The following is a 17,400-nucleotide window of genomic DNA, read 5'->3' as shown; positions in this document are numbered from 1 at the left end:
AGCGGTGGAGGGCGACTACCCCCTTGCGGGTCGCCGCTTCCACCCCGCGACGGAGGGACACCCATACGTGGGTGACACCCCGACGCAGGGAGGACCGGCACCCGCATCCCACCCGGGAATCACGGGCTAGCCCCGTGATCCCATACTGAGGGACGCCGGAAGCGGCCCAAGCCAGGACGCACGCCTCCCCCGCAGATTGCGAGAGAGACGTCGCCCCCAGACTCAATCCGCCCCAGCACCCTCATCCCCCCACATAAACGAGGCCGAAGCACCGTTGTATACTCCTGGAGCACCAGGAGACCCCCGCGCACGGTGGGGAGGATAGAAATCCTCCCCTCTCGGCCCCGTGCAGCCGGGCGATTGAAGTCAGGGCCGCCAACCCCTATCCGTGACGGGCCATCCGCCCAGGGCCACAGAAAACCCCTTCCCATTCCCCCACCGCCAGGGAGCGAGGCGAGCCTCGCCCCTACCGGAGTGGGAAGCAAGTAGGAGGTAGTGCAATGGGCGCGCTTAGTTCGGTGTCCCGCTCCCCGGGCCGGAACAGCAGCCAGTGGCTAACTGAACCGCCCCGGAGGGCTAAAGCACCTTAAGCTCTCCCACCACGTCAAGGTGGCGCCCGAGGGAGAGAGTTTTGGCTATACTAGTTACATCGTGTTTGACATATAATTTTTATAATAATTATGCAGGATATCAGAATTTCTTTGCAGTTCACATGTATATATTTTATAAGGTAGAATTTTAACTTACAACACTACAGGAGGGGAAAGAGAGATAATTAAATAATTTCTCGAATTGAGAATTATTTTAAATTCGCTTGGTATCGTACCAAGAAAATTTTGTGCCCTGTGCATACAAATAAAGTTTCAACGAAAACTTAATTCTCGTTGAACTTACGCACTACCATCCGCGTTTGACTCTGATGGCCCGTTTAAATTTAAGTTTATATTTAGAATTTTAAGCTCTATTTGTAGAAATGTCAACGGAGTTTCTAGCATGCTCCGTTCATAAGTTCATTCTTTTCCTTCATGTATTATTGTAAAAAATGCTTTTAAATATTATTAATAAATTCTGATATCGTAATTATTATAATTACAATTATTTTACATACGAAAATTTATATATATTTATGATTACGCGGTGGAACATAGATATGTATATATATTTTTATAAGAATATAATTATTATTAACAAATCTTATTTTAGCGTGCAATAATTCATTGTATGTTAAAAGAATAATACAAATTAATTTCATTTAATGTGGATTAATTCATAATAAATTATTGCAGCTTTTTACATGGTGGGATATAATTGAATTTACGGTGGGATAAAGATTATTAATTATAACTCTAACGTACGTATTAATAATTAATAGTAAATTCGTTTTGTCTCTAATAATATTCGTATGCAATAATATTCGAGCGGAATATTCCTTAGCTTTGGAGCTTGGAATGCGACATACGTAAAATCATATTTAAAACTTTACTTATAAAATTAGTAATATTGAAGTTATCATAATTATGCTTATATGTATCAATTCAGCTTTTTATGCTCTCTAAATAAAAATCATTACGAGATTTATATCTATATTATTTTTACAGTTATTAAAGGATCAAAGATTTTTAGGTTTAAAACTATGTCTTAAAATAATGATATATATATATAGTCGGTGTTGAGCCGTGTACATATATATATATATATGTATATATAATTTACTAAAAGTCCTTTGAATTTCAGTATTTAAGTTTTTTTAGTATCAGGATAATATACCAATGAAGGAGATATACTCTTGTATGTCGGTAAGGTTAGCAACATCATTATCTCATGTTGGTATTACCGTTCGTCGGTAATGTAGGTATTATCATTATCCATTGTCGGTAAGGTAGGTAACATCGTTATCCTACGTTGGTAATTACCATGAGTCGCTAGAGTAGAAAATGATTTTATCCTCAGTCGGTAAAGTAGGAAATGATTTTATCTTCAGTCGGTAATGTCGGTAACTGTATTATCATGTGTTGGTAACTATTTCTGTCAGTAATTTTTACTGTGTCGGTAAAGTAAACAATTATTTTATCTTCTGTTGGTAAGGTAGGGAACTATATTATCTTCCGTCTTTTGTGCTGATGATATTACCTACTGTCGGTAAGGTAGGAAAATATTCTGTCGGTAATTTTTATGCGGACAACATTATCTACCTTAAAATTATTTCGATTATTCTTAAGTGAGGTTGTTATGTATAGCTAGCTTCTTAATAAAGAAAGATTACTTTCGGAGACATTGACAGTAATATACCGCGCGGTGGGATAATATTGATGTACTATGAATATCGGCGATAATACATTGCGCGGTGGGATTATATAATAAAAAATATTGGCGACAACAGATCGCGCGGTGGAATTTTAGTTAACAATATAAATTATATTGATAATAATATGTAACACGGTAGGATTGAGATTTATACATTCATCGATGGGATTACAGTTTAAAGACTATAAAGGCAAATTTTGCATATTTAAGTAAGTATTAAAAATTTTGTTGCGGGACGTAACACGAGCCACGGGGTCCTTATCCTTGGGATGAACACACACACACACGCACACGCACACGCCACAAGGAAGGTCTGGAGTCATGAAATACCGTGGAGCTGACGAGCCACGGAGTCCTTATCCTTGGGATGAACACACACACACACACACACACGCACGCACGCACAAAGAGTGACGTAAACGCATGCACGCACACTCACTAACACATATAACGCATACAACCACGAGAACGGTTTGGAGTCTTAAAATACCGCGGTGCTAGCGAACCACGGAATTTTTATTCTTGCAATTCGGCGTTGTTAAAAATTCAAAATTGTATATCTCAGCACCTAATACAGTTAGCAGGATTTTACGAAAAGCATTTTAAAGGTTCGGATTTCCAGTTTTCGAAATTTTATATCGCAATTTTGTACAATTTTTTTCAAAATGGCGGATGACAAAACAAGAGCATGCAAAATTGAAAAATAATGGTCCGAGTTCGCCATGGCACATGGCGCGAGTTTAATGTCGCAGCTCAATGAAATCAAAAGCATATGATAGTACAGAGTCTCCTCTTTAAAATGCTTTTTTGTTCATCTCGATACAATGATTTTTTGGAGTTATTCGCATTTAACGTAAAAAGCTGCTTTCTTATTCAAATGCGAATGTCTCGGCGAAAAATCATCGTATTGATATGAATGAAAAAGCATTTTACAGAAGAAACTCTGTACTATCATATGCTTTTTATCCCATTGAATTGCGACGTTTGAATCACGCCATGTGCCATGGCAAACTCGCACCATTATTTTTCAATTTCGCATGCTCTTGCTTTGTCATCCGCCATTTTAAATAAATTTATCTCGCAACATTGAAATGAATCGATTCGTAAAGCAGAGATTCCAAGCTTCATTTTCATTTTTTATAGATCTTTCTATCTTTATTATTTACGAAGTTATCGTCATTTGAAATTTAGTGATTTTTTTCCAAATTTTAAGTGTACCGCTTTTTTTTGGACTGAGTGTATATATATATTGTGGCTTCTTTAACACTCGCCACCATATGACGCGCCGAGCGTGAGCTCGGAAGGCGGCGGCGGACGCAATGAAGTCGGCACAAATTACAATTATTAATTACGCCACTAAAGGACGCAACAGAAAAAGATTTTTCCGCATCAGAAAAATATCAGAGAGACTATATAAGAGGAAGCGAAAATCGAGTCGGCACCTCGCAGCACTAACAGGACAAGCTTCTAGCTTCCCGGCGAATATAACCTTTCGATCTTTTGAACCTACCGGATCCTCCAGATCCTTGTAACCTTTCTGATCTTCGAGATCTTCCAGATCCTCGAGATCATCGGGATCTTCCAGATCCTTTAGACCATCGGGATCCTCGAGATCATCGAGATCGTCCAGTTCCTCGAGACCGACGAAATCGCCCAGATCCTCGAGACCCACGAGATCTCCCAGATCCTAGAGACCGACGATATTCCTCGAGACCTTCTATCCTAGACCTTCGAGATCTCCCAGATCCTCGAGACCTTCCAGATCCTCGAGACCTCCTAGATCCTCGAGATCTTCCAGATCCTTTAGACCTTCCAGACCTTCGGGATCTTCTAGATCCTCGATGCCTGACAATTCCCAGAGAACCGTCATCCGGTTCCTATCCTGGAAACTTATCCCTATTGAGTTCGAGGAACGGGTAATTTCTCCGAAACCTGCAACTCCCTGTGCCTTTCCTCTAAGAACTCCTCGACACCCGAGAAAGAGAAGTCGAGGAACACAAACTGACCTACTCAACAGTAGAGAAGAGAAGCTCGGAAAAATAAATTATACTAAAACTGTGCCATTAATAACCTGGCGAGCAAAAATTATTAAATAATGAAATAAAATAAATTTTGTAAAAATTAAAAATAAAAATAAAAAATATATTTACAGAAGACAAAACCAAGCAAATATAATTATATATATATATATATATATATATATATATATATATGTATATATCTATATATATATATATACATATATATATATATATATATATATATATATATATATATATATATAGAATTATATTCGTCGAGGAATATATATATATATATATATATATATATATATATATCATTTATTATGACAATAAACTAAAATCTAATCAAATCAACTCTATATAAATTGAATAAGATTAATAATATTATATATATCTTTAAATTATTGTTTAAGAAGTTTCGAGGTTGATTGTTTCTCAATATATGATGTATCAGTATGCGTTCTTTTTAGTATTGTTTTTGTTGCCTTCAAACTCTCTGCCAAGGATAATCGTCTATTTTCATTTAATAATTTTGTATTTGATATATTGTCGACTTCAATGAAGAATATGTTATCTGTAATACAAAAAAAACTAATTTAGGACAAAATTAAAGATAAGAAATTAAGGAAGATGAAAATATAAATAAACATATTTAAATTTTTTTTTAATTTTTGAAATGTTTTATATTAATTACTATTTTTTACAATTATTACATATATTATAAAATAATTATTAATTTCTTTATTTAAAAAATTTAATTTGCTATAATATATTAATTTTAATATTTTTAATTTGCTATAATATATAATATTTTGCTTATTAAAATTTGATAATAACTTATTATTTTTACATAACCCTTTACTTCTATGTATTCTCCTTTCTCGAAATATGAATATTGTTCATACTCCATAATTTGGATTTGTAATTTATAACATCCATCTGTTATGGATCCACATCCATAACTTTTATAAGTGTTATTAAGTATATTAAAATTAGTTTTAATATATCCGCGTATTACTGTAGAATAGTGCAATTTTGTTAAAATTAATATTAAAATTATAAAGATATTTAAGATTATAAGATTACAATTATTAAAATTTAGTTTAGATATACATACGTATACATATATACACGTATAACTTAAAACACATATACAGGGTGTTCCAAAACTCATAATCAATCTTTCAGGGACAGATTCCTAGGATCATTTGGAGACGATTTTTCCTCAGCGAAAATGTCGAGGAAAGCCATCATTTTTTGCAAGTTCCCAATATGTCATCATATATCTTTGCAATTAAGCTTTAAATTAAAACTGAACTAAAATAAACTATTTAAAATTAATCGAAGAATGTGATTTTGTTAATATATTATTTCAAGGCTTAGTTTGTGAAAAATCCCTTATTTTCAATCACTTATAATTCGAAAATATTTTCGCTGAGGAAAAATCGTCTCCAGATGATCCCAGGAATATGTCCCTGAAAGATTGATTATGAGTTTTGGGACACCCTGTATGCAACACACTTTAACTTGTCTAGCTAATTTGAAGATAATTTTTCTATATATACATATATATATATATATATATATATATATATAATGCCCCCCGAATGGGTCTCCACTTTGGCGTGGTGGAGGGGCTTATGGTCGCATCCGGGCCCACCCGTTATGAGGTGGAGCCGGATGCGACCAACGAAGAGGGACCCCCCCAAGCCAAGGTGTTAATGAAACCGTGCCGACGGCTGCGTGGCGCAGGGGGTGCTGCGTCTCGAACGGTTCCCCCGGATACCGAGCGACCTCCGGGGTATTTAGCCAAGCCGCAGCCATTCGCGGCTCTGGTTGGGTGACATCGCGCTTCCGCGGTACTCGTGGGATAAACATGGACATGACTAATAAACATACAAATAAAGACACAACTATGGACAAAGTCCTCCAGGGCGTGGCTTCCTTAGGGAGCGAACGACCGGAGGAATGCAACTCAGGGGCACCTAAAGCCCGAGTTAGATATAGCGGAGCTGCAAGGAGCCGCTACAAGAAACAGCTTCAGAGGGAGGGAAAGGCTACTAAAGTCCAAATCTCTCCCGCTAAAGCTGATTCTAGTCCTGGGCCCAGTAGCGATGGAGCCCCGACTGTGGCGCTTAAATGCGCCCGGGGAATAACACCCCTAGCCCCAACGATACTCGCCAGGGCAAACGACCCAAGATCAAGAGTCATATGCCCAAGCGACCAAAGGGCTTATCAGATTAGCCCTCATTTTGGAGGGCTTTCCTGATAAGAAGCTAGGAGCCGTGGACTGTGGATTAATCAGGAAAATGATCAGAGGGCGTATCCTCGAGTTACCCGAGGGTACAAAAGTCCCCACATTCTCCGGCTCCTGGGAGAGAGACGGAGCCTTTGTTTTTGTGTGCGACGACGAGCAGTCGGGGGACTGGCTAAAAAGCCTATCCTCCGAACTGAAGGTGGGGTGAAACTCCCTACGTGTAGTGCCGGTCGACGAGCTGCCTAGGCGCCATCGAGTGGTGGTACACGTAGAGGAGCCAGACTTGTCTGCTGAGGAAGCCTTGAGGCTCCTCGGCAGACAAAACGCAGGACTGGCGACCGGAGATTGGATCGTCACCAGGGGGGGCGTGAGTAGGGATGCCACGAGCACCCACTTCGCCTGTCTGATTGGGGATCAATCTCTAGACGCCCTGAAGTCCTGCAATTTCAGGCCCAGCTGCAGTCTCGGACGGGCAACTGTTAGGCTGCTCGAAAAAGAGTGCGGCAGGAAGCCTGAATCTGTGGAGGGAATACCAGGGGAGACTGCCTAAATATGGTGGTCTCCACGGTACCCATCACCCCCCCCGGTACACATCAAATTAACTTGCATCACAGTAAAGGCGCCTCGACTATCCTTGTCAGGAGCACTGTTGCGATGCACACACACCTTGCCATTATCCAGGAGCCTTGGCTCCTGAATGATGCCATCAAAGGTTTGGACGGCTGTGGAACTATTTCCAGAGCCTGCTCGAACTGCAAACTAAGGACATGCATTGTAGCAAAAGGCCTTAATATCACTTTTCTGCCTCAGCTTAGCAGCGAAGATCTAACTGTCGTCCAGACGAGCATCAACCTGGAGGAGGGGAAGACAATGGACTTACTCATAGGGTCAGCATACATGCCCTATGATTCCTGCGATCCTCCACCTCAGGACAATGTCAAGAACCTGGTTGCCCATGCTGAGGAAGCAGGACTCGAACTCCTCCTGGGCTGTGATGCTAACTCCCACCATGTTGGTTGGAGGAGCTCAAACATCAACCCGAGAGGGGAGAGCCTACATGACTTCATCCTGGACAAGGGACTTATCATCCTAAACAGAGGTACAGAACCTACCTTCATGGACGCTAGAAGACAGGAGGTAATCGATATCACTATTTGTACCAAGGGCGTGTTTGACCTGGTAAGAGACTGGAGGGTCTTAGACGAACCTTCAAGATCCGATCACAGGCAGATACGGCTCACCCTTCGCCAGCAACCTACGATCTTGCGGAGGCGAAATCCTAGGAAAATGAATTGGGACGGCTTCAGGCTAGATTTGAAGAATAGACTAACTACCGTTCCGACCAGACCAGGGATAACCTGGAAACTGCCGCGGCTTGCTTAAGTAACGCTATCTCGGATGCCTTTGAGGCAAACTGCTCCCTGAAACTTATACGGTCCCAGACCAAAGTCCCCTGGTGGAACAAAGAGCTGTCAAAGCTCAGATCCGAGACCAGGAGACTCTTTAACAGGGCAAGAAACTCTTGCTTGTCTTCGCACTGGGAAGCCTTTAGGAACGCCCAACGCAGGTATAGCAAGGAAATAGTCAGAAGTAAACGCAGCAGCTGGAGAGAGCGCAAGCATCGAGAGCGCTCCAGAGACCTCCAGGCTAAACAGAATACTCAGCTCTGACAATCGCACCCAGTTGGAATGTCTCAAGCGTCCCGACACAGGCTACACAGTCAACCTCACTAAATCTATCGAGCACCTTATGGAGACTCATTTCCCAAGTTTTCGAACGGTCGACAATCTTCCTACCGCCCGTGTGAGACCCAGGGAAGTTTTTAAACCCAGGGATTGGTCACTAGCGGCGAAGATAGTCCAACCCAAAGGTGTTGAATGGGCTGTCAAAACCTTCAAGCCCTATAAATCATCTGGACCAGACGGGATTTATCCCGCCTGCTTACAAGAGAGTTTGAGCCTTTTGATAGGCCCCCTAGTTAAAGTGCTTAGGGCTAGCATAACCCTTAGACACGTGCCCCTTGTCTGGAGTGGCACCAAAGTCACTTTTATACCTAAACCAGGCAGAAACGGCCATATCTTGGCCAAAGACTTCAGACCCATTAGCCTTACCTCCTTTGTTTTGAAGACACTGGAGAGACTGATAGACAGCCATATTAGGACATATCCCCTTACTACCCGACCGCTGGCATTATCTCAATACGCCTATAGGGTGGGCAGATCCATGGATACTGCCCTTCATCACCTTACGAGCAAGATTGAGACACAGCTAGCGAGGGTATGCCCTAGGATTATTTCTGGATATTGAGGGGACATTTGATACCATCTCATATACAGCGATCAAAGAGGCCATGCACAGGCATCACATCCCGGAAACTCTGATCGATTGGACGCAAAGCATGCTATCGGACAGAGTTCTGACTGTTGACTATGGAGATAAAACTTTGAGTGGTCTCCCGGCCAGAGGTTGCCCGCAGGGCGGCGTTCTCTCTCCGCTCTTGTGGTGCCTGGTGGTAGACGAACTCCTGGTCAAATTACAAGAAGCGGGCCTCCTCGTTTGTGGCTATGCGGATGACGTGGCTGCAATCGTGAGAGGCAGCTTTCTCTCAACTCTTAAGGAGCTCATGGATAAAGCACTTAAGATTATTCAAAGCTGGTGTCAAGCCAAAGGTCTCACGGTTAATCCGTCTAAGACCGAGGCCATGATTTTTATCAGAAAATACAAGCCCGAACCCATAGGGCCTTTGAGGCTCTGGGGCAAAGAGCTACCATACACTTCTTCGGTGAAGTACCTGGGGATCCATCTTGATCAGAAACTAAGCTGAAAATTTCATCTTGAAGTCAAACGTAAGAAATTTTACACCTCCATGTGGGCATGTAGAAGGGCTGTAGGTAGAACGTGGGACATTAAACCCAATATTGCCCTCTGGATCTACAAAGCCATTCTACTGTCCCGTCTCACATATGCTGCGGTGGTCTGGTGGCCCAGGGTGGAGAAAGTGGGGGCCAGGAACCTATTCAGAAGCCTTCAGGGTTGTTACCTCAGGGCGGCGATGGGGGTCATGAAAACCACCCCTACAGAGACGCTTGAGATTGTACTCTGTCTTCCACCCCTGGACCGCTTTATTATCAGCACAGCCAAACTTTCTGCCTACAGACTAAAATGTCAGGGTGAGTGGAGAGGACAGCATCTTGATCATACCAGGCTATCGTTCCTCCATGAACACCTATTCTCTCTGCTGCAGGATAGAATACCTAGGAAATCCCAGATCTCTAAGTTCTTCAAAACCCAGATATCTTCTAGGGAAGATTGGAGTAAACCAGAACGAATCTGCCGGCCAAACTGGGACATCTGGTACATGGATGGCTCGGGGGCGGAAGGACGATTTGGAGCTGGAGTCTACGGCTCAAGGACTAACCACAGGGAATCTTACTCCCTAGGGGAGCTGGCCACGGTTTTCCAAGCTGAGGTTCTAGCAATCCTTGAGTGCGCAAACATCTTAACCTTAGTTAAAGCCACCATTAGAAATATACTCATCTGCTCCGATAGTAGAGCAGCCATTAACGCTCTAGCCAAGATCACCACTGAGTCCTCGGTAGTTTGGGACTGCATGCTAGCGCTCAACAGACTAGGCGAATCCAATAGGATCACCTTAGCCTGGGTTCACGGTCATCAGGGAATTCATGGCAATGAAGTAGCGGACGGCCTGGCAAAGCTAGACACCCTCAAGGTCCCGGCTAGACAGGTCGTCGGCGTCCCCTTTACCATAGGTAAAAGACTCATCAAAGAGTCTCTAAAACGGGAACATCTGGTTTCGTGGGGCCAGGTTCAGGGCTGTCGTCAAGCCGTTATTGCTGAACCGACCCCTTTCTAAAAGGACCTTCAGAGAAAGATAGGGATGTATGTGGGAGGAGGTCGGACGTGTCTTTACGCCCATTTGATCAACGAGCGACAGAATCCATCCGTGGCAACGGCATTGACGCATATCCTGTGTAGAGAGCATTCACATATTTTTCAGCCTAACGAATAATTGTTAGAAAACAATATTCGCAGACTAGAAAAATATGTGAGGCGCAAGTGGCTGGATCGGGAATCGAACCCGAGTCATTCGCTTTCCGGTCAACTGCTCTAGACCACTGAGCTATCCAGACCTCACACCTAATGCTGCTTTTTAACACAGTGATATGCGACTCCAGAGCGATGTTGGAATCTCACTCGATGGATGCAATGCCGATTGCCATGGAGGATTTCTGAAAGGTCGCTCGCAGACCAAATAAGTGCCGGTGGAGGTATTCGCGTGCATGCTGGCTTCCGACTGGCCTTCCGTATGAAACGGCACCGACGAGCACAACGCCGTTGTCCTTTCTATAAGGACCCTCAAGGCCCACTTATCCAATCTCGGCTCGGCCGAGCGGAAAGACTGCCGGTTATGCGGCGAAGAAAAAGAGGACAACATTCACATTCTGTGCTACTGTCCCGCACTTGCTCTTAGGAGATACGCACTTTGGGGTCACATGTTCGTTGAACCCAGTGCATTACAAAACGTAAGAGTGGGCGATCTATATAACCTTCTTGTAAGGGCCAAATTGGATCGCCACTTATAACCTCAGACAACCACGGGGTTACAGAAGATCTTTTAGATCTAGGTGACATCAGGGATTGATCTAGCCCCACCCGTTCTTATTACTACTACTACTACTATATATATATATACATATATATATACATATGAGTAGGTATACAAGGAGAGTTCTAACTCAGGTCCTCTCAGGGGGGGTGAGGCGCGAGGGGAACCGTGGCGCGGGGGAGTGACGTCACGCGCGGGGAAGGAGGAACTGCAGCGCTCGGCGAGTGACGTCACGCGCGGGGAAGGGGGATCCGCGGTGCGAGCGATGGACGTGGGGTCCGCGCGGGAAAGGGGGATCCGCGGAAAGAAGACGGTGGTGTGAGAAGGATAGCGCTACGTGTGGGAAAAGGAAAACGCTACGTGTGTGAAGAGGACAGTGCGACAAGGAAGGCATCAACGTGTGACAAGGATAGCGTCAACGTACGACAAGGATGACGTCAACGTGGGACAAGGACGACGCATTGTAAGATGGCGCATAGGTGTGAGAAGGACGACGCAAAGGTAAGTGAGTGAGTGATAGCGACGAGCATATGAAAGAGAGAGAACGATAATATCGCGAACAACGCGTGCGAGAGAGACAACGATAATATCGCGAGACTTAGAACGATAATAGCGCAAGACAACGCGTGCGAGAGAGAACGATATTGCAAGAACAACGCGAGTGAGAGAGAACGCATACGAAAGAGACTTATGATTAACGCGAGACTTACAACTAGCGCAAGAGAGAGATAGCGCGAGGGATGGGAGCGCAAGGGAAAGACGCGTAAATAATTGCAATTTTTTATAAATTACAAATATAAAATTTATTTAAATGTGTGTGTGTGTGTACTATACAATTTGTGTGTGTGTGTGTACTTAAAATTAAGAATAATAATAGTAATATAATAATAATATAAAATTTAAAATTTAAAATATAAAAATAAGGGCGGGGGAGGATGCACCGGGCTAAGGAGGGAGGCCGCTCCTGGAAGGCTAAGGGGTCGATGTGCCGGGCTGAGGGTGGCCGCTCCTGGAATAGAAAAAGACATACATTTCATTAGATTTAATAATTTATTTTAGAACTTTTGATGTATTATAAATTGAAAGTTACTTACAATATTTTTCATGATCCATTTATTTTAATTTGTACAAACGGGACACATGTTGCATGGTATTATTTGATGCAAAGATTTCCTGCACTCTTTGCAATAACTGCCTATTAATAGAGCACAACAATCTGTTTTGTGTTTCCGGACGGAGTATACGTTTCGAAACGACGATGCCAATCTCAGAAAACAGTCTGAACAATACTTAGTTCCTTCTTCCGCATCATAATAATAGTATTTGATGCGACACATTTGTATGGTAACATCCAGATTATTTATTTCCATCGCGTTTAAATGTCTATACTTTTTCAGTCTTAATTCTTCATCATTATCACTAGCATAATCTGAATCCACTAAGGATGGTATTTCCTCCTCGGATTCTTCCTCAGAGCCATCCTCGTTTGATTCATCTAGATTATCAACGTCCATTTGGTTACCATCTTACGATAACAACCTCTTCAATGTCCTCGTCGACGATAATAACATCTTCATCTTCGTCATTGATGATAATAATCTCTTCTTCAGCCATTGCACTAACGTAACACAAGACTAACGAAACGCAAAGAACAACGAAAGAAATAATATTCTAATGCTGCAGACTCCTCTTCATTATATATCTTTTAATATCTTTTGTCTCATTCCAACTAGAGCATCACGTCTCATCTACCTCAGCATTTCTCTACATCTTTGGTGGAGCGTGTTGAGAAAAATTGTCAACTATTCTTATTCGTATGGAAGGAAAGAATTAAAATCACAGATGGAATAAAAATAATAATTTATTGCAAGCATCGTAAAGAATATCATTTACAGCGCATGTTAGTAATTCGCAATCGATTAATGGTTCGCTGTTAAAGACATCACTATCGCGTATCGTTTTTACACCATCGCATATAGTAGTAATATTGTTACGTTGGGGCGTATCCCGATTGGACACGTAACGATTCGACACCGCTCGATTGGACACGCATTATTGGACACGTTTTATTGGACACCGCTCGATTGGACACCGCACGATTCGACACCGCACGATTCGACACTGCACGATTGGACACGCACATTGCACGATTGGACACGGCAGCATTGGACACTGCACGATTGGACACGTACATTGCACGATTGGACACGGCAGCATTGGACACCGCACGATTGGACACAGCACGGTTGGACCAGTATAGCCAAAACTATACTGACCGCTCCGTCACCCCCACTCCAACTCAGAAGAGTCCCGCCATCTACAACGCAAACTACGCCCACTCCCTGCGGCCACGCCCAGCGGCGCGCGCATCTACGCCAGCAGCGCGCGCATCCAGCCCGAAGAAGGGAACCAATGAGCGATCGCACTGCCCATGCTAAGGCGCGCGCATCCAGCACGTCAGAGGAAACCAATCAGAAATCGATGATGACGTCTTCCAAGGCGCGCGCATCCAGCACGTCAGAGGGAACCAATCATCAAGCGACAACGGAGCACGACATCCGAGGCGCGCGCATCTTTCGAGGCGCGCGCATCCAGAACAAAGGAGGGAACCAATCAGAGCTCGACTGCCCTTCATATCGGCGTGCATCCTCTACCATTGGGCCCGTGTGCAAAACCGGAATCAACGACTATATAAACGAGCGCAGAACGGTTCTCCTCGCATTCGGATCAACATCTTCACAGTATTAACTTGGAATTTTGCCCAACGATCTTCAACATTAAACTACTTTAATTAGTACTTACCTTCAGCTCTTTTGTACTTATACGTAAATAATAAACTCAGTGATTATAATACTTCAACGTCTTGACTTCTTGGACTGCAACCCTCTTCCTGAGCCATCACCGAGGTAGACGACATCCAGTGGAAGGAAGTAGTTTCCACTCATCAACGTACAGCAGCCCTTGGTAAGTACTCAGCCGAATTTCATTTATCTAAATTCCTTATTCAATCTTATTTCAACTCACAATTAATACTAACAACATTAAATTGCATGATAATTTTAATTCGGGAATCTATACCTTCGACTATCCATATTCCCTCATCCATACACTCAATTTATTTAAATATTACTTCGAATTGGAAGACTTTTATGGGACTTATCTCCTTGATAAGACGACTCGATTGACAGTGAGTGCGAAACTGCTTCGGCAGGGCGAACCCAACGTCTGGCACAGTGAAAAGGCAATTATCTTGAGGAATTTATTCCGATGATAGAGGTTACCTCTTAACTTGGAGATGGTGAGGCAAATAAAAAATTAGTGGCCTCCTGTCAATCGACGTTTGATTAGGCAACGATACAATTTCAGCCCGGTTAATTGACAATTATCATGAGATTGCCTTTTAATTTTGGAGCTGGTTGACGTTAACGTCTGATTGAATCTAGCCTTGATTTCAAGATACGAGATACATCCCAGAATTTAGCGATGATACACTGGCTTAGCTTATAATAATTTCAATTATTATTTCAATACTGTTAATTAATTATAACCTGACATTCCAAGGTTAATACTAAGCCAGACGTATGATAGGTGGATATTTTGTCAGCGTATCCAACCTCCTTATTCCTCCTTGAATCCCTCTTCGATTTTCAGCAAATCAAATAAAATTTAAATTAAACTCAGAATCGAAACTGCAAATCTAACCCAACTAACAATTTAATAAAATCATATAGTCTCTGCTTGATAACACCATCATACCACAAGTCGACAATTACTCTCGACCAATAATTACCTACCATCGATATATACCATCAGTAGATAACTTACCATCGGTCGGTAATACAGAAACTGATGCTAACTATCAGCCGGTACAACAGAAATCTACATTACCATCGGTCGATAATACAGAAACTGATGCTAACCATCAGTCGGTAAAACAGAATTCTACATTACTATCGGTCGGTAAAACAGAAATCTACATTACCATCGGTCGGTAATTTTCGGGAGTCAACGATTACCTCCAGATGGGTAAATGCCACGAGTCGGTAAATTGTAACTAACGCAGTACTAACACGTTCATTCTTCTTCGCGAAGACTAAATCTGTCTACTTCTCCCTTTCTGGGGTTAACAATTAATTTTGCATTGAATGAATATTCACGCGAGACTTTTTCATTTGACAGGTGTTGGTTTTTAGAACTCGATCAACGTAAGTAACATCGAGCACTGAGTAATCCTTTTCAACCTTCATAAATAACTAACAGCAGAACTATGTATGTAATAGATGGTTCGAGTGCGACGCACTAATTCAAATACTCGTCAGGAAACCTTTCACCGGGTACGACAGAACAGACGCACCCGATGATCACCGCATAATCGCACCCCGTTCTTAAATGATTTTATAGAGCCAACCCCATCTACTATAAATCAATTTCCCCCTTTTATCCCTGAGATCATAGAAATAGATTCACAATCACCCGAAGATCTACGTCTCTCCCCAATCCCCGAGTTGGAAGACTACTCGGAGATCCAAATAATATTCAGCGAGACTCCAGTTCCAACTACGCCGTCGGCGGAGAAACAACATACAGATGTGGAAGTAATAGACGTGAGTGACAGCTCCATAGTCTCTCTGGACCTGAATGACCCTCTCACCCAGAGAATCATAGCAGCTGGACAGCACAGCGCAACGATTATACCAAACCCAGATCAATATAATTACTCGCCGGAAGACTACGATTTTTACCCTTCTCCTAGTTACTCACCTGTAGATTACGACGAAGTGGATACTCTAGCCACACTCTTAGCTGTCTCTCCGATAAATATCGAAATTCCCCTTATTACTTTTGAGATTTCCTATACTAATTCAGACAGCGACGAATATATTCTCCCAGAATTGTATGATTCCTATCGCGAGGAATAGATTCACATCTATTATAACCTATATACATACACGACATAACATATCAGCTAAAAGGAAGGAGTAAATAACGAAAGAAATAAATAAAAGAATATTATAAAAATACATATATTTATTCGCATTTCCTCCTGAATCCTCTCTACGAGCACAGCAGACCTTCAATCTCTCGGCGTCCTAGGGTATAGCCGGCCTAGCAGGTTGCCCTAAAACAAATTGAGAGATAGATTACGTCCAACTGAAAAAGTAAGATTTCCAGACCAGTCCTGAGGAACTAGGGACATAACACAACACTATTTGATTGCCTCGATTATCGCCGAGAATCAGTTCCACGTACGATACAGCTCCAACGCTTATTCCAATATCCAAATACTTGTACGACGTTGGGGGGTTAGAGCGTACCTTCTTCCAAGTATGCGAGTCGCACAATGAGGCTGAATGCTATAAAAATATAAAATAATTAGATCAATATTTAAAAAAAATTAATAAATAACAAAATTTTGAACGATCGAAACTTACATGTCGCATTTTTGCTTCTTACACGGTGGAGTTTCACCGTTTCAAATCGGAACGTAAAAATTCACATCGATTTCTTCAGCAGTGAACCTTTTACACGCGCGATTGATGCAATACTGATCGTATTAGAAATATTATTAATTCAAATAGTATCGCAAATTGCAATGTAGAGGGGATTATTTCTGACGCAACATTTTAATTTCCTCTAAAATTTTGTCGCGCCGATGTACGGCTGCTCCCGATGCGATCAATTATGCGTGACAAATCGCGAAATTTTCAAGGTTAAATTGCGCATCAGAACAAAGATTTAGCTGAATGCGCTAAAATCAAGCGCCGATGTATGGCTGCTCCTGATGCAATCACGTTAGATTTTTCAAATGTACGCGACAAAACGTGAAAAAATAACCGCCAAGGTTAAAATGCGCATCACCCCTAGACAAAGATTTAGCTGAATGCGCTAAAATCAAGCGCCGATTTACGGCTGCTCCCGATGCATTCACGTTAGATTTTTCAAATGTACGTGACAAATAGTGAAAAAATAACCGCCAAGGTTAAAACGCGCATCATCCCTAGACAAAGATTTAGCTGAATGCGCTAAAATCGAGCGCCGATGTACGGCTGCTCCTGATGCAACCACGTTAGATTTTTCAAATGTACGTGACAAAACGCGAAATTATCAAGGTTAAATTGCACACGCTATTCCGGGGAATTTTTTTTTAAGATGAAATCATTCTAGAATGTTCGATGATAAAACAATGC

At 42.3% G+C, this 17,400-nt stretch overlaps 2 protein-coding genes and 1 pseudogene across 2 annotated transcripts; all 3 read left to right on the top strand.

The window, feature by feature from the left end:
- The first annotated feature begins 6,467 nt into the window (after positions 1-6,467).
- On the top strand, positions 6,468-7,135 carry LOC145976362 (uncharacterized; annotated as a pseudogene).
- Positions 7,136-7,137: 2 nt separating this feature from the next.
- LOC145976361 (uncharacterized) lies at positions 7,138-7,968 on the top strand. The gene has a single exon (XM_083107425.1). It carries the CDS (start codon positions 7,138-7,140, stop codon positions 7,966-7,968), a length of 831 nt encoding a protein of 276 aa, XP_082963551.1.
- Positions 7,969-9,451: 1,483 nt separating this feature from the next.
- On the top strand, positions 9,452-10,459 carry LOC145976360 (uncharacterized). Its single transcript, XM_083107424.1, has one exon. The coding sequence runs from the start codon at positions 9,452-9,454 to the stop codon at positions 10,457-10,459; it is 1,008 nt and encodes a 335-aa protein (XP_082963550.1).
- Positions 10,460-17,400: the final 6,941 nt, after the last annotated feature.

This window comes from Camponotus vicinus, unplaced genomic scaffold (assembly GCF_025532165.1).
Source record: "Camponotus vicinus isolate PSW18456_S1 unplaced genomic scaffold, iyCamVici1.0 SCAF_8, whole genome shotgun sequence".
Lineage (NCBI taxonomy): Eukaryota > Metazoa > Arthropoda > Insecta > Hymenoptera > Formicidae > Camponotus > Camponotus vicinus.
This window is presented reverse-complemented; position numbering and strand designations above follow the sequence as displayed.

Excerpts from the sequence above, each read along its gene's own strand:
- LOC145976360 (XM_083107424.1), top strand. The coding sequence starts at position 9,452 with ATGTGGGCATGTAGAAGGGCTGTAGGTAGAACGTGGGACATTAAACCC.
- LOC145976361 (XM_083107425.1), top strand. The coding sequence starts at position 7,138 with ATGGTGGTCTCCACGGTACCCATCACCCCCCCCGGTACACATCAAATT.